The 20431-nt window shown below is 47.4% G+C and overlaps 1 protein-coding gene across 1 annotated transcript in view; it reads right to left on the reverse strand.

Annotated features, from left to right (window-relative positions):
• Window positions 1-20431, reverse strand: part of LOC108547610 (uncharacterized) — a 155118-nt gene that overhangs the window by 106047 nt on the left and 28640 nt on the right. The window contains exon 2 of the mRNA XM_017900196.1: window positions 11981-12220. Within this exon, the coding sequence (XP_017755685.1) occupies window positions 11981-12178 (198 nt within the window). The 5' untranslated portion in view covers window positions 12179-12220. The remainder of the gene's footprint in view (window positions 1-11980; window positions 12221-20431) is intronic.

A 20431-nucleotide genomic window follows, 5' to 3' on the forward strand; every position in this document is an offset into this window, starting at 1 on the left:
AGTCCTGTAAAGTTCCGTAGAATTCTGTAAAGTTCCGTAAAGTTCCATAAAATTCTGTAAAATTCCATTATGTTCCGTAAAGGTAACGCCTCCCGTTCCCAAGTAGCGTTGTTTAGAAATGAAAATAAGAATTTTCTGTCCGCCACGATTAAAAACTGCGCTACCGTCGATATTTTATGGCGGATCGAGTAGGAAAGGAGGAAAAATTGGACGAGACGAAAGGTTTAATTATTTAATTAAACGATTTCTTTGCCAGAAACTATTCGTAATTGCACCCTTCTTACCCAGGTTTATTCAGAGAGGTTGTAAAAGGGAAATAAAAGATCGTAACTGCCGATCGACCGTTGTCCGATATACCGTCCATATGCCGATAGATCCAGCAACTGCCGGTATAATGGCCTTTCGTAACGAAAGTGTTAATTATATACGAATTTGCTTTTTCCCCCATGTTACCGCGAATTCTCGTTTTCCCCGGTCTTCGAGCATGCTTATCCGAATCGAATCTCCCCGATCGATAATTACCACGCGAAACAGTCGTTTTATAACTGTATCGTAATAGAAGTGATCAAATTATCGGCGATTACTTAGGAGTGATAAAACTAGGTTAGTAATAATTACCAGCTAGCAAAGTGCTACAACGTGCAGCGTGGAAGGTGGTCTTTAATTTGTGGCTAATACTGTAGGCCCGATTACCCGCAGGAATTCAATAGGATAAACGTTAATTACCGGCTTTTAATAACTTATCGAGCCATCCCCTATTAATTTCGTTAGTCACTGGCCTAACGTAATCGCGTAATTGCTCTCGGGCCGATTACTATAATTTTCCCCTCTCGTTTAAGACCAACTGGTCGATTCTTTCTCGAACGCGTTACATTCCCGTTCCACCAGCCAGGAGGTCTTTTTAAGGAGGACGAGTTATCGATTCCAAAGGCAGGGAATCTTATGTTAATCGCTGGGAAGCCGACTCGTAAACAAGACACGACGAAAATACGACTTCTCGGGAATCGATAAAACCGCCTTTTTGCGCAAGATGGATGAACAGACGCGTCTACGAATTTTTCGACGAACCGGCAGGCATCGTTAAAAAATCGACGAACCCCGAGATCGCGGTGGCTCGGCTCGGACAGTTCTCCAGAAATTATTTGCATTATATTTCCTACGCTTTTCGGCCACCGTATGAATAAAATATCACGCTTTCCCCGTAAGTGTACATTTTCTCGAAACTTGCCTTCGCATGAAATTAGAATTTGTTATTCCGCCTCGACATGCAATCCCGGCCGTTGTAAACACCGCGAGTAAGTCGGGAGAACGTTGCACGCTTTCGCGATAATAAATTGCGAGTGCGTTAATCGCGAAGTTCCCAAGTACGTGTCTTCTTTCTTTAAAAAGGTATCTCGTAAGTGGCATCGCAACCGGGGCATTTCGCGATAAAATTCTGCGCTATTCTTCTCTTTGACACGTAAATTTTCTGATAAAATACAAAGTTTCTAAATCGTTTAATTTAAAAATTAGAGAAATAAAATAACAAGGAACAAGGACGAAGATGCTGTATATCTATATGTAGATATATACTCGGGATAAAAAATAATTATTTTCGCAAGAATCCTCGATTCGATAGAAATCGATGGACTGATGGACGGATGGACGTGAAGTCGATTAGACATTCGGCGTCGAACTTGATCTCGCAGTCGGTACCGATGCATCACGGCATAAATCGTCTTCTGGAGTGACGCGCGACGCCACGAGATAAAATCTCCGGATGCAAAATGAGCAAAGTAAGAGTTAGAATGCGGCGCCTGAGCGCGACAACAGGGGGGAATGTTGGAATACGGAATGACATCCGGCTGGATGACTCTAGGGGGTTCCTGGTATCTCGAAACTCTTTGGAATTCTCTTCGGTGGCCCGAGGCCTGCGCCCCCAACGGAGATTCTTTCCGCGTACGTGATCTATGCCATTTCATCGGGGATAAAAGCGTGTGGATGTCGATGCAACGTACCGTAAACTAAACCCAGAGCTAGCAGTCACCTGCGCGATTAATCGCCGAGGCGCCAAAGGGATTCTTCGACTTGCAAGATTCCCGGACATCTCGTTGTTTCCATATCTCCTGCCTTCTAATTCAGCAGGTAATACAGCTATACTGTCGTTGCGTAATTTAAAATGATTCGTAGTGAGAATCCGCGGTGTCCAAGTGTCTAGTGATTTATCCACGTCGATTGTTTATTTCGCTTATTCTTAAGATTCTTGAAATAATTTTGAAAATACTTTAATTTTCGCAGATTGCATGGCGAGAATCTCGAAGGCAGACATCGTCGTTTAAACTTAGAAGGAGAGTGCAAGTCCTTCGAGTCACTGATTTAGTTGAAATTTTGCACGTTTGTAGATTTAGTCATCCAGTATAACATTATTATGGAACCCGTCAATTTGATGGAAAGACTTCTCCAATTATACGATGGTAACAGATTTAATTAACTTATATTAAGACTGTTAATATAATATGTAATTGTTTTTAAATTAAACTAATCGTTAGAAAAAGGGCACGTGGTTTCCTTTACCTGACAATTTGACAGGTGTCTTTAGAAGTAGGTATACAGATAGCGTCCGTAAACCTAGTGTTAAAAAATATACCATTATAAAGGCAACTACTCAATGGCGTTTGAGATATTTATGATTAAAGCTTTGTTTTTAACTAGAGATTTCTTCCGAATAGTTATCCATAGTTATCAAGTAGCATTGTGGCTTAAGGGCAACATTCGAAATTTGCCACCAGTGTGGGAACGGTACTTGACAAATTTTCAACATGAATCTCTAATTAAGGCAATAATAAAACTCTAATCATAAATATCTCGAAAACTATCGAGTAGTTGCCCTTGTAACGATATATTTTCTGGAACCGGATGACTAAATCTAGAAACCTGCAAAGTTTCGACTAAATCTATGATTCGAAGGACTTGCACTTTCCTTGTTAGACCTATCATAATAATCTTATCTTGGATTCGATTTCTACAACGTCAAGTCGATCGCTGGAACCATCCCAGTATCGCAAAAGTAATATAGAGGAAAGCATTCGAATTTCGTCAGGTATCCCCTCAGTCCCGAATTGGCAGACGCTTCAATGTACCTGTTAATCCTTTTCCTACGTGTCTCCCTGGCAAATTCCACTCGTGCACGTGTCACCGTCTCCCATATAAACAACCACCTTCTCTATGCAAACTGCAACCTGCTGGCAAGTTTATCCGCACGCGCGATTCCTTTATTTCCACGTGCACTCGCGCCCAGTAGGCGACACGCGCGTTTCAATAATCGCAAGACCATTCCAACTCGATTTCTCCTCTAACGCATACCACGCGAGCATCGGGCCCTCGGTCCCATAAGCAATCTTCCGCGCGACTCTTCCACGCGTTCTTCTCCGGTTGCATCGCGTGCAATGGAGTTTTTCCCGAGCAAAATCGATCGACGATCGCAGCCAGCCGGGATGATCCGGCGTCCGGCCGATTTCAGAGCGCGGATCGACGCGGGCGTTGCGAACGATGCCTTAATGCAAATGCGCTTCGCGCGGTTTGGATGCGATAGCACGCGTCGTGCTCGAGGTTGCGGATAATAATCAGAACGGAACGCGGCGACCTGAAGCGTAAACGCGAAACGGCTGGCCGCGGTTCGCTCGAGAGCGCGGGGAACCGCACGTACCGCGTGCACACGCCGCACGGAGCGCGGAATAAATTCGTGCCCCGACGTCGCGGGGGCTGATTGAAATTTTAAGCCGTCGAACGAGCCGGGATTATGGGAACCGACCATGAGAAACCGCCACGGAACACCCGGGGGCACGGGAGTAGCTCGATGACTGGGCCGACTCGGTACCCTGCTTGCGAGTTTATTCGTCTCGCTCCAGACGAACGAAAGGGATAGCCGTGAAGAAGAAGTTTAGGATAATCGAAGAAAACCCGTATCGTGTGAAAGTTTAATAGTTTACGCGAACTTTGCAAAAGTTTTATCGCGATTGGCCGATTTTTCTGGAATTTATGACGCTTCGAAGATGGAGGAATCAGTGTAATTGGCAAATTGATTATCGACGCACCTGGTGCCAGATGAAACGATCGAATATTCAAATTGTCTCGCAGATGGCAAAGGAATAAGTTGAAGGAAGAAGTACATCTCTTTTCCGATAATAAAACTATCGAATTAACCCCTTGCCCTAGGATTTAATACCGGAACTGCCAATCCTGTCAAAAAGACTGGTCTTAGAATTTTTACCTCATATTGAGATACAACTGGATTTAATATAATTATTTATCGTCATCGTACCATTAAAATTACTATTATCTATGCTCACTATGTGTAGGTACCCTTTAATGATCGGTAACTGTAGTGTCAACTTCCGATGGCGCGTGTCATAGTCAACAGCAAAGATGGTTACACCTGGCGCCAATTCGTCCAAACTGAGAGAAGAAGACATCGACGAAAATTAATCACGAGCCTGACCCGTGTTGTTTATCTTGAGCCCTATCGTAATCCACATTTCTCACCTTTGACACTCGTGTTTGACCTAAATTCCTTACCACGAGTCTCACACGATACCGTAGAGGAAAAAATTAAAACAAAATGTATTTAGGTAAAAATCAACGCGAACATCCCAACGAATCGATAAGATTTTCATTCGTCGTATCGATTAAGGATTGCCGCGATACACGTGGGATTCGGTAATAAATGTTCATTAAATGGCGTCGATTGGAAGCGAGTGAGAGGCACGGCCATCGTTTGACGAGTTACTAATTACGTCGATCAAAAGGAGCTTGGATCAGTCAAGGCCTTCGATGCGCAAGCTGCAGATCCTCAAGCAGATGTCACGATTCGCAGCTGCATCCGCGATGACATGTCGTAAGAAACTTTCTACGTTTTACAGAAGGATTTAAATTCTCTGGAACACGCTCATTCCGTAACCCAAGGCCCCCTTGCTTTTTCCTCGTAAAACGCGCCGTGGATAATCGAGCGGAAAAGCAAACTAGGAATTTGTTCGATCATTGTTCTCGCGAAACTGTAATCCCATTTGCTGTCATCAGCCTAAACGACCGTCTTATATAGACGTCCATTAGAAAACGTTGCACAGGGTTAAAACAGACATCATTTTGTAATTTAGTCGCCGAGGGTCAAACGATTTACAGCAACTCGCAGATACGCGCATCAAGGAGAGATGTACCGCTCGTGTGTAACTAAATTATGCGTCGGGCATCGTGCCCGATGTAACAACCTTTCGTCCCGACTACTACCAATCGATTGCTACATCAGACTGAAACCACGTGCGAGCCGGGGATTTATACGCGAGGTCGGCTAAAACGATCGGCCATCATAAATTCTTCGAACGGACCGTTGCAAAGAACTCGCCTCAAACCTCCGACAATCTTTTTTCTCGTTTCGCGAGTCCAGAAATCCTCACGCAATTCCCAAAAGTAGCTATCGAGATTCTAGACGCTGTCAACTCTTCGCACCTAAAAACAGGAATCCGAGAATCTACGTGAGAAGACTCGATTTGGCTTTGCCGAGGAATAGACACCCATCCTTTTCTACGTGTCCAATGACACACGGCGATAGAAGCTTATACGAAGCTTATACGAAGCTTATATTTCAAGAAGATACAAGTGTTCATTCCCTAGACTCATTTCCAAACTCGCGAACACCTGGACCTCCTAAAATACTATTCGAGCTAACCCCTATAAACAGATTAAAAATTCTTAAGGACCAAAAAACAAATTGACAACTCCATACACACCCCCTCAAATCAACATGCTGTCAATAGGAAGAAATACACCCATCATGTACACGCCTCAACGATCAATGACAGCAACATCTGAACATCAGGTTCAAAGAACTAAACCAAGTCTGTAAACATATTCACTCTTGTATTAATTGGAAATGAACTCTTGTGAAATTCTCGATTAACTTGTTTACGTTCGTAAGAGGACGTAAACCTCGTCTGACCTCTTCCCATTTAATTAGGATTCGGACGAAGCAACAAGCGTACACGGTTCATGCTAAATTCGCCGAGAAAAGTGGGACCGTGTTAAAAAATAAACGTTAAACCGTGTTACACCTCGAACTCGGTCGGTTAACTCGGTTCGATTAATCGAGCCTCGTTTCTTTGCCACAGCGCGTCGAAAACTGATTTCCTCGATGAAGCTGTTCCCCGACGCTCCCGGTTTTTCCCCTCGAATGAACTTTCACTCGGAAGGTCCGAGAGAAATTCGGCGAAATTGCACGGAAGATCGCGTAAGATTCATCGTTCCGTTCTACCCCGCGCAAAGTGTCGCGAGAGGCGACAGCGTGTTTCAGCAAGAAATTTCAGCACGAGTGCTCGCGCGGAGGTTGGTAAAAAGCGAGCTCACTTTCGGCGACCTACTGACTCACCTGTGCCAGGTGAGCGTCGCAGGAGCTGTCGCGGCCGGCGATCGAGCTGCCGATCGTCGACCGCAAACATTTCTCCGCGATATACGATCATTAAGCAATAATTCCGAGCTGGTGATCGGGCACTCGGCCAATCTGTTACACGGTTTGTCCCTCCTACGCGGATCCCGGGCAAACGGGTAGCTCGGTTGCGTTCACGGAGGCGTAAATTGCGTAGGAATAATAGAAGCTGATCGCTGACACAATGAACGACATTCCCGCGCTTGACAATCTCCACTCGACGGTATAATCGTTCCGCGGATACTTTCCGTCGTTGGCCACTTAATTAATTTACCCCCGGACGACATTCCGGCCTACTACGTTCCTTCGACGAGGACTCTTCGATGGCTGATCCGATGGCTAGACCGTTTCTGTTCGTTTCCGAGTCGTCATCCACGATTTCGTGGAAAGAGTTCAGTAGCGGAAGATTTACGAAATGTTTCTAGGAAACTCGGTCGTTCGATGAACACGCGGTCAGAAGACGTGGAAAAAGCTTACGAGACGCTAGCTCTTTAACGAGTAGACGCATAGAGGTTTCTCGGGAAAGGATGCTCGTAATTCCTGTAATATCTTTGCAGAAGTAATAAAAATTCGCGCGATGTTTGGTATTACACGGTACTCGAAGAAGATCAATTTGTGGACAGTGTGTTTGCTAAACTCACACCTTGCGTGGCTCTGCAGCCGCTCGAGGGGGTCTAAAGTCGTCGTTCCAGGGAACCATCGATGCAATTACCGAGCATCCTCGAGGTTGCGAACGTTTTCGACGAAAGCCACTTGGAGGCATCGAGAACATGGATAAACGGCAAGATCGACTCTAAATTTGGCACGGTCGAAACGAGTTTCCTTGATCGGTCTGGACTTTGGAGTCCGGTGCTGATCAGCTCTGATGGGATTTCATCGAAGCGGATGCGCTAATTCATTTCTCTCGCGACCAAGCAACAAGGGATCCTGTTTATGCATCGTTCGCAGGCCTCCGCGAGTGCTAACCTTGCAACCAATTCCTCGGTCGAGCTTTCGAAACGGCCAACGGTCGCCGAGCAATTAATTTAACCGATTAATCCAACTGGCCAGTCGGCGAATTACTTTCATTAATTAATTGTCCGGCAGCTTCGAGCGAGTTGCACGTAATCCAGAATGGCGTTTAACCCGCGCAAGCTCTGGACTTAAGTAACTGTTCGTTATTTTAATTGGTTAATTAAGCGGTTACGCTGTCGGCCCGATTAATTGCGAGGCGAAATTAGATGGACTACTGCCGAGTCGAAATATTTTCCATCTAGGTAATAGCGTTCGCGGTTGATTAACATAGCGAACCGTAAATTTCTGTTACCTCGAGCAATTACGCCGGGGATTATTGAATTTCGTTTTATACCTAACCTTCGGAGCAAGCGTTTCGACGCGTGTATTTCTGTAATTTATAAAACGTATCGCGCATTAATTCCAACGAAGCCTGTTCCTCCGCAAAAAAGGAATCCGCAATTTGCGTCAGAGGAAAAATACTTGCATAACTGCGTAACTTGTACAAACGCATAACTCAGGTCCGAAACGCGAGAAAAACAAAGCGAATCGATAAAACCTCTTCACCTACGTTAATATCTCGTTATTAATTTACCACGAGTGTCCGCTGAGACATGTTTAGACACTCGCTAATACCCCGTTGCTTCCCCCTCCGACGGCAACGCGAGCATTTTGCAGAGACGCACTCGCCAGTTACGGCGGGTAGCATCTGTCCAATTAATTCCGGCTGTTCAACGTAACCGCTTAATTAATTACCCGCGAAGCAATTAATCCGCTCATGACTCCGTGTCGGTGAACATGGCCACAAAGCCGCGACTATCTAGGCGGTTGGGGGAAAAAAGCTGTACAGTTTCGCGTCATTCGCCTAGAAAGAAGAGGCGGTCGCTTCGATCAACGACAAGCTGAGCAACAGATGACTTAAACGGAACTCTGACGCTTTTTGCATCCGATGACACGAGCGTTTTTGCTTTTTCTCGCCATCGTGCGAACTGGAGGGTCCACGGGGGCCATCCGGGGCCCGAGTGGAACGCTCTCGCGGTCCACGAGTCATTTTCGTCAGGCGTCTGACCTCTCACCTCCGACTCTCTTCCTCCCTTTCCTGTCACGGGATATTCCTACGCGAAGGGTTCGGAGAAGCTGTCGTACTCTGGCAATCGAGGAACGCAGGGTATAGCATCGGATCGACGGCTGAGCTCCGTGGGGAGCTACTTGGCCGAGAGAGCAGCCTTGACCAAATCTCTCCGTCTGCTGGGATCCATCGCGTGAAAAAAGCACGCGATGCTTTCGACGGCTGAAACTGTGCAGTGACAGCCTCCTCCGGGGAACGGAGCGATTGCTCTTCAATCTACTCGCGTGTATTATGCAACGCCTATAATCTGACGCGTTAACGCTTTCGGTAAATACTAGCATATAGAACTTGGTCAACTGGATTCTTCTAACGGGATGGAAAGGATCGAGAGATGCTCGAACCCGAGTAAACTCGGACAAACTAAAATATATTACACGTGTAGGCTCCTGCGTACGAGCATTCGAACGTTTACTATGAGGTGCATAGAGAGAATGAAGACTCGAAATATGTGGCATTTGCCATAATTATTATATAATATTCATATTCCTAGTCGAAAACGTCATTGATTAAATGATCAGAAGTTTCCATATCACGTTAATTCATTCTGTATCATATAGCAGTGTTAAGAAGAATTTGCAGTTAACTCACTAGCGCCACCACGGCCCGTATCTCCACCAAAGTACCGCGAATGATTTTTCCAATTTTCCAGATACGATCTAACCCATTCTTACTAGATGTACCACACCGTTCTAAACATTTTCATTTAACGTACATATTCCACTTACCGAACGCAGCGAATGTAAGCCGAATACTCTCGTGTACGAGCGTGTATGGGCAATTTAAAAATACCGATCACGAAACATCGGAAAAACGCGTTGTCCCGATACACGAACATCGACATCGAGTCTATATGAAACTTAACCAGCCTGATAGAACAGCAGCGGCTCCCAGTCACGTAGCCAGCTAGCTAGCAAACCGAAGTTCGAAACGTCCGGACATGGACTCTAGCCCTGAGTTCGCCGTTTTCTCGGCCATTTTCTGCAACGGAAGACGGAAACGAAGGCTCGAGGTCGGGAGAAAATTGCGAAGCACGTAACGCGGCAGAAATAGTGGGAGGATGACGGACCGCTTCCGCGTCGACTGGTTTTTCGAAGCGGAGTCCGGCGTGCAGCTACGTGTGTCGACCGATTGGAATCCTCTGTTTGCGCCGTGCAAATATCGGCTCGATGCCCGCGTTGCGGCGTCGACATGCATCGGTGCATCAGCGATGCACCGGTCTACACGCCACTTAGACGGGCTACATCGACGCGCCGACACGCTCCAGAGGAAATAATTGCGCCGTGGATCCCGTGTACGCGGCCACGTACAAGCTTTTGACTCTCGCGAATGGGAACCGGTCGCGCGCGCCTTTTTCTCGTGCCGCCGCGCCTCGGCCCGTTTAATTCGATGGGCCGAGATTCTGGAACAGGTGTACCAATTTAGGCGACCGACGAGAGTAAGAGGGATTCCGACGGGATAATAAGCGGCGATCGAGCGATCGTTTGCTTGTGATACGATTCGAATGACGCGGTGTTAGCCGCTACGGAGTATCGATCAACGTTCAGGGCTCCGATGGTCAGGGCTACTTGCCGCGGTTGCGAACTGATCCAGGTGAGTAGGTACGAGAAAGAGAGAGAGGATGGTATGGATGGCTTCCACGGCTAATAAAATCCTCGATTTAAGTGAAACCTCGATGAGGATGAATTTGCGCAAAGGTGTTCTAATCTATTCGAAACGAGTTTACGCAATTTCGATAGCCTTTCTGCCGATGTTAAAGTTCCCTGGCGATTCTTAAATTTTCGAAATATCGAATAGCACGTAATAACCGTAAATCGGTAGTAAATGTTAGTTAACTGGCCGGGTTGAGATTCCAAGATAACCGAGAATTTCACTTGGACGCTGTTATTCTCGTACGGATCGAAGCCGCCGCTTAATACAATAATTTACGAGCGCGCAATATCGCTCGCGCGTACCGTACGTGTCTTACTTGCCATGTTTTTGAAAAGGTGCAAGCGTTATAATGGTTAATAGTTATAAGATAGAGATTAGACGATAAAGCGAGTGATATACGGCGAGTATAACAGTCAAAGTCGATCGTGGACTATTTTTAACGAAGGAGAATGTACGCTCGGGGTATTAAAATTCCTTGGCTACCCAAGTGGACGAGAACGAATTTCGAGGGACAAGAATTTAATGCGACTTCGAGCCCGAAACGGATAGGACGTTGAAAGACAAAACTCGACGGCGAAAACTGGCTTAACGCTTTCGGGTGTCATTCAAGGCGTTTAGCTCTGTAGCCGAGGCCTCTAAAACAACCGTATACAGCGGTAGGCAAAGGCAGAATAAAAGGAAAGGACGAGGAAACAAGAAGGCGACGAGTTGGACCAGGCGGTCATGGACGAAACGTGTTTTGGAATCTTGCACGGCGATCATGGCGTCACGTTCAATTTGTTGTGCATGGTCTCGGCGGGAACATCGATAAAGTAGATGATCGATTCCTAACCGAACCGTGTTGTGTCGTGTCGAAGAAGAGTTTCGTCCGGTGAACGAGATCGTATTAACGCTTCATTAAAAACGTCGCTTACGTTCGACGATGATTAAAATTATGAATCAGCGTCAAAGATGCCAATTTTCTCGAATATTAAACGCCAAACCTCCAAGATTCTCGGTAAACGAGCGTAGAAAACATCTTTCGCAAAACAGAATTATTGCTCAACCTGGGAATGATAGGTTGCAAACGGATACTTTACGAATAGCGTACACTCGTACACGAAAGTATCCAACGTACGTGTAACATCGGTCAAAAGCATCGTTGATTCAGAAATAATAAATCTAAATTTGATTCGTCTTTCGTTAGCTATGACAGTCTTAAGAGGATTTTCCGATTAACTCACTAGCGCCACCAGAGCCCGTATCTCCAATGACGTACTACACATACCGTATGTATCCTTGAATTATTTTTCTAACATTACCGATGTAATCCGAGGATTACTCTCTTACTACGCGCACCAAATCGTTCGAACAATTTCGATATAACACGGATGTTTCAGTGGTTGAACGTGTCAAATCGTTGGAATACTTTCGCGTACGAGTGTACGTCAAACGTTGGCTGAAATCTTCAGCCCAACTCTCGACTCTGATTCCTCGCCGACATTCGACTCTCGATTCCCAAGTCTCGACCGACTGGCGCACGCATTTTCCCAACCATATAACCTTGGGTGGTCCTTTAAAAAGACCTTGGGTGGCCTTTAACACTCTAACCTCTAACCTCTAACTCCCTAGACCAGGCACTCTTCATTTGCACATCTATCGCTCCGACCCAAACGTTCCTCGCTCCCCTCTATACAAATCTCATCATTCCCACGGTGAAATAATCTCGCCCTGTAATAGAGATCACGTAGAAAAAGATGAAATGAAAGACTCACGTTGACTTTGGCGAGATACAGCTCCAACTCCTTGTATGGATCCATCTCCGATTTGGTTGCGGTCAGCAGCTTGCCACTTTCATCACAACTTTCCACTATTTTCAACTGATTCGCCGTTTTCGAGCTGGGCAAACCCGACGCGACACTTCCTTTCGAGCCATCGACATGCAGCCCGCCGCTGTCTTGCATGGTCTCCATGCTCTACCGTCACCTTGACCTCACGCGCATTTTCTTGTGCACCTGTAACAGCAGTAACGTAACGATCAGTGCGATTCGACGCGAGGCGAGTCAGCTATATAATTAAAGGAAGGTTCGCGACACGCTGATACGGCTCGGCTACTTCCATGACCCCTGGGATCATGCGGTTTATCGAAATTGTATCGTGGCGCCGTGTGTTATATACAGACGTTTCGAAACCGTGTTTCTATTTGTTTCGCTCAACTTCGGAGTCACTTATCTCACGGTCTTTTAACCCTGTGCACTCGGCTGTCCACTCTCCGAACACGTAATAAATTTAGCAAACTCGAATATCTCCGTAGAGAGGGCACGAAGAGTTCACCGATAATTCCGCGGAACAAAATTATTTAATTACCAAAATATACGTTTCCGATAAATTTTCAAACGGAATCCCGTTGGAATAAAATTCACGGTTAAATTGTACGAATTAACTCTGTACGTCTGAAGATTAACTGCAACATCGCGGGACACAGAGGTACCTCAAGGACGGAACAAGAAGCGTAAGTTCTCAATCAGCGAGGTGATTTATAGTCCGGTTGGAAACTAAAGGGCTTCCTACCCTTTTAATCCGTATTTGCTCTTCGAAGGGGCCCATAATTAATATCATTATCGCGGGGGATAGAAATTAGCGTTTGCAAGGATGAAAGAGAACAAAAGGGTAGACCTGGTGGATACCTAGAGGCGAAAGGATTATAATTAGCTCTAGTGTGACTCACTACTAGCTACGCTCAGCGTAGAGACTCGTATAATCCCGGCTTGTCAAACACTTGAAAAGGGTAAAATGGCCACCTGCGCTGTTATGATTGCATTTGGCTAAATTTAGCAGAACCGTTCGCGTTAGTCACCGGGGCTAATTATATTTCGCAGATTAGTCTGCCCGCCGAAACGCGAGAAGGCTAATCTGAAATTACCGCCGCGGTTTGTACCTCCTTCCATTTTCTATTTCTCTCGGCTACCACTGCTCGGTCGCTCTTCTCTGTCTCGATCGTTTTACATCGTTAGACCGATTAACGCGATTCTCTTCCTCCGTCTACTCGGACAATCGATTTCGCAACGCTCGAACCACGAACAGGCACACTGTGCATATCTACCGTACGTCTCCCGTAACACACGTGGATTTCATAATTACCACGAAACTCGGTCCCCCTCCATCTTCCATCTCACGGGCTAGGTAGTTCTATCCCATTTCCATGGGATAAGGTTCGCACGCGGAACGAGCTCCCTGCGGAATCAGATCCACGGATTTCACGTGAACGGCGGGCATTTTAAAGTTCAACGGGCCAACGAGTCTCTATCATCGCGGGCACTTGAATCACGATCGAACGATCTACAGCGAGATCGTGTGTATCGATTGTGCCCGAGTCAAGTGGGATACTTATAGGACATGATATGACTGCCGTTTCATTCACCGAGTCCGCCAACAATAAAGTTATGCATGAGAACACGAGTCGGTCCGCGAGGCGCAGACGTAACATTAGAAAATGGCCGGATGTCTGGATCGCGGCAACCTGTCGGCACCCAATATGTCAGGCGATTTCACAGGTGAACGATGATGCTCGAGCAACGTCACAGCGATTTCGTGATTTCCACGCGAGAAACTCGCGGCTCACCAGCTGCAACTGGTAACAGATTCTTCTGTCAGCGTTGCGAGGGGAATGCGAAATCGCGTAGGCTATTGGGGAATTGAGAAACGAGTAATGGATTCGTCGATATCGAGTGATCACGATTTACCGATTTTTCTTCCGAGTAATGGATTATATTTTTTCGGCGTAATAATCGCAACGAGGTGATCGAGATAATAATCGGGATAATTATTCGGGAAGGCGCTTGTCGTGGAGATAGAGCGCGATCCTATTTGCGCGCAGCGGCCATTGGGGCTGCGAGTTAATCTAGAATCCGCAAAAAGCGGCGCGTGGGTAGGAAGTCAAATAGGAAAATTATTTGCATCGGATAATTCGGCCGTGGTTGATAAATGTGTCATTACACTTTGCCGCTGTACCGTGAAATTAATCGATCGAACTTTTAATTAGAGCACGGCAGAGATCGCAGATAGCGGTAATAATATAGCTAGAAAGTGGCGGTTCGTAAACAGAAAACGTTCGGACGCTTGACACAGAGGTGAAACTCGGCGTTTCGTTGTTGCATCCGCGTAAAATTGAGACATTGAACGATGGAAAATACGCGTGGGTAATTACAGGAACGGACGGGAACACGCGAGCTGTGTCCAGACCTCTCCGAGAGAGCCGTTGGTACCTACGCCCCGTCCATGTTCGAATCGATTCCGCAAAACCGTGATTAGCCATGCGTCCGCCGTTGTATATCTGCCTGTCGGGGCCTGTGACGCCCGTTAACTACACCTCTGACGGCGATATGCAACATCGATATTTAATTAATTTTTACGCAATAATCAAAACACACGCTGAAATGCCAGGTCCGCCTGGTTTCGTAGACCAGTTTCTCGATAGACGTTGATTTATTAGCGGGAATACGATTAGCGTCTCGCTCGCAACGGCGACGATCGTGTACGTATTCGTGGCTCGGGAAAGCAAAGGAAAGAGAAGGAAAATGTGAAAAGAGCGTGAGAGAAGATGGAAAAATATTGGAAACTGGCGCTCGACGTCGCGAGAGCTTTGTGTCTGGAGATTCGGGGCGCCGCGGTGGCGCTAGCTTCGCAGACACCGGCAATTAACACAGGTGATCCGTGTTCCTTCGCGATCTAGCCATCCAGGTGTGAAGTCTCGCGGGATCCATGCAATCGCGAGTAAATTACCGGCAATAATTTCCAAGCGATAAGAACGACACGCGTCTCGAGGCCGTTTTAATTCAGTCGAATCAACTGGCCGTGTCCAACGTGCTCGAGAATGCCATTTGATCAGGGTGAGGTATCGATACTACGAGGCATCGGTATCGAAGCTATTTGCCAAGCATTCTGACGCCCCTCGCCTCCCTATCGCGAGCCACAAATTCCCACGTCCCACGCCGTCCCGGTGACAGCCAGTTGTCGACTGGAATTTCACCGACCGCCGTGTTTTCCCGCGAGACGAGACGTCGATTCCGACGATGGATCGTCGATCGGTATTAAATTTGTCATTCGCTGACAATTAAATAAGTCCGCAACGGGATCGTTCGAGATAAATCTCGCGATCCCTTTTCTCTATTCCTTCTGGTCCTGGCGAACAATCCTTGCGAACGGTCCTGGCGAATTCCTGGCGAATTCCTGGCGAAGGAATTCGAAAGAAATTCCACCGAGTGACTTGTAATTTCGCGAAACGATAGGGAGTTTTATGACACGCTGGTGAATTCGAAAGTAAGGGTGGCGCTGCGGTCGATAGAGGCAGGTTTCGTTAGGCGAAACACGCATTTGAATATAATTCCACGTTTTCGCCATTAACATTGAATATACATTCTTTGGTCGACGCGAGAGTTCTTCGTTCAATGGTTGATTACCGGCAGTTGCATTCTTTTTCTGAATAATAGTTGGCCACACCCTCCGCGGTCTGGTATGATAAATCCGAATGACTGTACGCGATACTTTACTAGCGCGTTTTTTCGTCTATTAAATATTAATTTATATACCATAGAAAGTGTTTAAATGATAGCATCGTAAAACATTAATCGTTAACGTGGAAATATGGCAAATCGCAGGTGTCGTTATATGGCCACTTTAAATAGCCCGTGTCGAAGAACGCGCGAGTTCGTGGTCCCATTCACTCGGATCTGCACACCTGTACGCTTGAATTCCATTTACTTTACGAGAGTACCGTAAAAGAGCAAGTGCACGAATAAAGATTTTTATTCCCGCGGATACAAATTCGGAAATACGTGGCACAGGGTGTCACATCGGGGAACGTCGAACCGAGAGACGATTCGTTACGAGTATTGCCATGAAGAGCTTCCTGCTTCTTTAACGACGTCGTTCGAAATTTTCCTGCTATAAATTTTAATTGTACTCGCGTCGTATAAGCTTTCGCCGAATGATCTCGGTTTACGAGTGCCTCGATTACGAGCATCGCTATTGCCGAAACCACGACAAACCATCTCCCAACTTGTATCCTCTAATCTCGAGGTAATAAATTAATCCGAAAATTTCATAATTGACCATTTCTTCCGATACTTTCATCTACGATATCTCGCAGTACCAATCTTGGCGCGTTAAAATCAAACCTGCTTCGAAATATCACGATTATTTCACCGTTTCGACAAACCGCCTCGAAGTTATCGGAGTAGCAATGCGAAACGCAGAGTGCGTCACCATTTTGTCGCGTGCGACGAGAATAATACGTCGGAATGGCGGAGTAATGAGAAAAATGTGGAGAAAAATGGTGGCATTCTAGGCGAGGGAAAAATCATAACGAAATACTTCCTCCCGGACACTGAATGCGAAATATTACCGTTCCCCGTAATTCCATTCGCGATACCTCTATCAAGACTATTTAAATAGGCGTTCATTGCTGACCTATCGCCGGCCACAAATTCCCACGTCCTACGCCGACATTGTCAAGCGGACACCGACGGTAATTTCGCCGGCAATTCCTCGGACCGTGCAGGTAACGTGGAACAACGATGGAACGGGAACGATCTCTCCTTGGCCACACGACAAAGGATCACGGATCGCGGTTCGTTAACGGACGACAGGCAGCAGCGGCGTTTATGTCTCCGCGCGGATCGACCTAACCTAAAAAGTCGAGCACGAAAATTCGCGCGTTAATAAGCGGACTACGCGTGGTCGAGCCGAATAAACTTATCGTTTCGATGCAAATACCCCGAGTGGCTCGTACCATCTCTACCTTCCGCTACCCTCTCGCGTTTCCTCCATTTTCTGCACGCGAAATTTCCTTCCTCCTGTCACCACGCGTCCCACAGCTCCCCGTTTACGATGATCGTCGGGCCCGGCCGAAGAAGGAATCCACGGCCGAGTGGCGCGTTAAATCAAGAACTCTATTGCGCGTTACGACGCAGAAATAATGCGAGGCTCGAGCAATGTCCAATCTCGCTCCTCGGCGCGCCGTTTCGCGCTCTTCCTCGCGATTACGCGCCACCGGCCCGGCCAAGCGAGTACCTCGTCGCCGTTATTTACCGATACGGTACACTCTCGCGTATTCGATCGGCTGGGTTTTAATTTTATTAAAATATACGCGCGCAACGCGCCGGCCAGCCCCGCCGTAAATTATCCGCCGACATCGGGGACCAATGTAAATCAATAATATCGAGGCGAGGTATTTGCAGCACGCGGAACACGAGTACCGGGGGTCGTTACGGAAACGACCAGGCGGGAATTTTAAAGCTTCGTCACCCGAGTGGAAAATCAATTGCACGCGGACACGCTTATTTATTCGCGACGCGGTGAAACCCGTCGACGACGCACCATCGTCGCGTTTACGATACATTGAAGTATGTTAATCACGCGACGCAGAGGCGGACGTCGGATCCTAAGGGGCACATAAACGCGGCCGCGGAACCCTTTCCGCGGCCTTCCGCCATCGTATGGCCGCGCGCGGCACGCGGTCGTAACGCTTTAGAAGCGTGGTATTACGTTAAGGACAGTTCCCTGTAACGGAATCGATAATAATATCCGCGCCGGACACACGCGTGGATACGTGCTCTCTATTATTAGCAATACGACACTGCATATTACCCGGCGTTCTTTCCAACCCGTGGCTAAAGGCACACCGTGGGCGCCGAGATTTCGAGGACCGCCACCGCCCGTGCAAATATTTTCCGCAGTGGCACGAACCTGGTCCCTACGAAACAACGCGGTCCTCTGCTTTTACCCACAAATTCTACCCTCGTCCCCCCCGGCCAGTTCTTCGAACGCGAGTTTTCGCGTTTCCAGCCGCGTTCCTCCGAGTCTCGTGAACAACCGCTTATTACTCATACCGATGTCTACCGCGGGAATTTTCGAGTAATTACTGACTGGATATTTAGAAGTCGCGAAAAACATGCATCTGCGATCGCAAAGATTTAATTTATGACAAATTTCAGGGGCTCGGGTAGCGATTAGAAGACCAGGGGGTTTTATGCCGAGATTGGATGGCAATTTGGAATCCTTTGGGTAAACGTCGGGTTAGCCGCGTACCCTCTATTCGGGTGGTCCGCAAGTTCGCGTAACCGAATTCGAATTTATCGCACTATGAACCGTTTTTAACCGAGGACATCGCGAGATATTTCTACTCGGTTATTATTAGTTTAGCCTACGTCGATGTTCAAGTGAAGAAAACGAAAAGCATTCGCGCGATTTTTCGAATCGAACTTGCACGATAACGCGCCCATGGAGAATTATTCGAATCCACTGCTATGTTCTACCAATTCAGAGCTATACCCGAACACGATCTCGATGAACACCCTGTATATCCAGTGAACCGAATAGGAAAGCAAGCTCGTAGCCCAAAAATCACTGTCAGGCGGGAGAAAAAGGCTGGCTCGATTTCCTCGCGCCGACGAAGAAACGCGAGGCTGGGTGCAGGATAAATAAGGAGGGAAATGTCCGAAGAGCGTAGCAGTTTATCGGCGAAAGCTATGCGCGCTAATGACAGCGTGGCAAAAATGTCTGCCCACCGCATCGAAACCGGATCATAATGCAGAGAGAGCATAGGAAAGGTCCCTCTGAGCGGAGCTTCGTTGCACGCGGCGAATACGTCGCGCTTGTAACCGTGGAACCGCGGCGGTTCTTATCGGTCGGATTTACGATTTCGATTAGCATGTGGCCGGCGTGTCCGCCTTCCTGGTGGCGTGGAGGCACTAAAAACAATTATCGCCCGATATATTCGCCCGACGCGGACGAGCGAAAACGACGAGGAAGACACCGTCCGTCTCGTTCCAGGCCGGTTTCGAGCAGTCGCTCGGGACCAGCCTTCCGTGCGACGCATTGTGTGCAGTTTATCTTTGCGGCGGCCGGGCCCCGGTGAGGCCACCAGGAAAGTCTCGACGAGTTACGTAAGGTTAATTGCGGTCGTTCGGCTCGCCAGGCTGCTCTCCGCATCGCCAACCTGCGCGATGCGTGTCTCGCGTGCGTGCATCGATGCCGATCGTTATCACGGGACCTTGCGAGCGAGGACATTGATATTTTACGCAACCCAATCGCGTGAGAACGCCGCATTGTTCTTTCCTTCTTTCCGATCTGCCCCGACGATTGCATTAGGTCTCGCGGTTGCTTCTCGGGGTGGAAGGTTCATCTTGGCTGGATGACGCTTCCTGGAGAAGTCATTCGGATGCTTCTCCAGCTGTGTATTCCTCATCGCAGTCGCTGCGGCCACTTTGTCTAGTCGCGTTTGCTACTTGGTATTCTAGTCACTCGGAAGGGGACGAACGCGGTAGAAAAATTGGACAAAGTAGATGCTTCGAGATTTATGAGTGGAATAACAATGCTCGCGTCCATCGGAAGAATCGAAGATCCTCGGAGTTAGAGCTAGCCAGACCAATAAATCAATTTCCCCGCGCGATTCGTCAATCATGCTCGACTATAAAGCGGACGGAATATCTTGCCGGTTCATCGTTACCCGGAAAGCGGCTTGAAATTACCATAAACAATCGCTATCGCGAAAAACCGCGCGACAGAAGTGGAAGCGCAACGTTATCGTGAAACTCGTGCATCTGTTACACGCGTAGCTACGCGAGGGCGAGCAAACAATAAGCCACGAAAGAAGGAGCAAAGCACATTATGCGAAGATCGGTTGGCAAGGGCGAGCTAGCCGGGTCCTCGATCAATCACCCACGCAAAAAGGAGAAAAAAAAAGACGGTCGATCGTATCTCGCGGAGAGACCGTCCAGGTCGTTTCTTCCGTCTGAAGGGACAAGTCGAGTTGCAACCGATTCGACAGGTTGGTACACATAAGGCGAGCACGCGGACGAGAAGAGCAGAAAACGGAAGTAAGAGAGAGAAAGCGAGGGAGCAAGGAAAGCGAGATATACAGGGGACGAGAATCCGCATGACAAGCTTCATCGACCAGTCATGCTTATCGCACACCTTAAGGCTCGTTTGCAAAACAAATTATTAGAAGGATAGTCTGGCGAGCCGGAGGATCGTACAAAACGTCCTTTCCATATTTATACACACACGCGATACAATCGAGCCATACACCGCGTGTTCTTCGTGCAAAATAACGCCATATTGTCCTTTCAACCCTCTGTGCCCGCGCAACCCTCTTTGTTCTCGAGAGAAAAATTTTTAACCGGGGATGTATGGATTGATGGACGTACGAATGGTTGGATGTATGG

Source organism: Eufriesea mexicana, unplaced genomic scaffold (assembly GCF_001483705.2).
Source record: "Eufriesea mexicana isolate 0111107269 unplaced genomic scaffold, ASM148370v2 scaffold1137, whole genome shotgun sequence".
Classification (NCBI taxonomy): domain Eukaryota; kingdom Metazoa; phylum Arthropoda; class Insecta; order Hymenoptera; family Apidae; genus Eufriesea; species Eufriesea mexicana.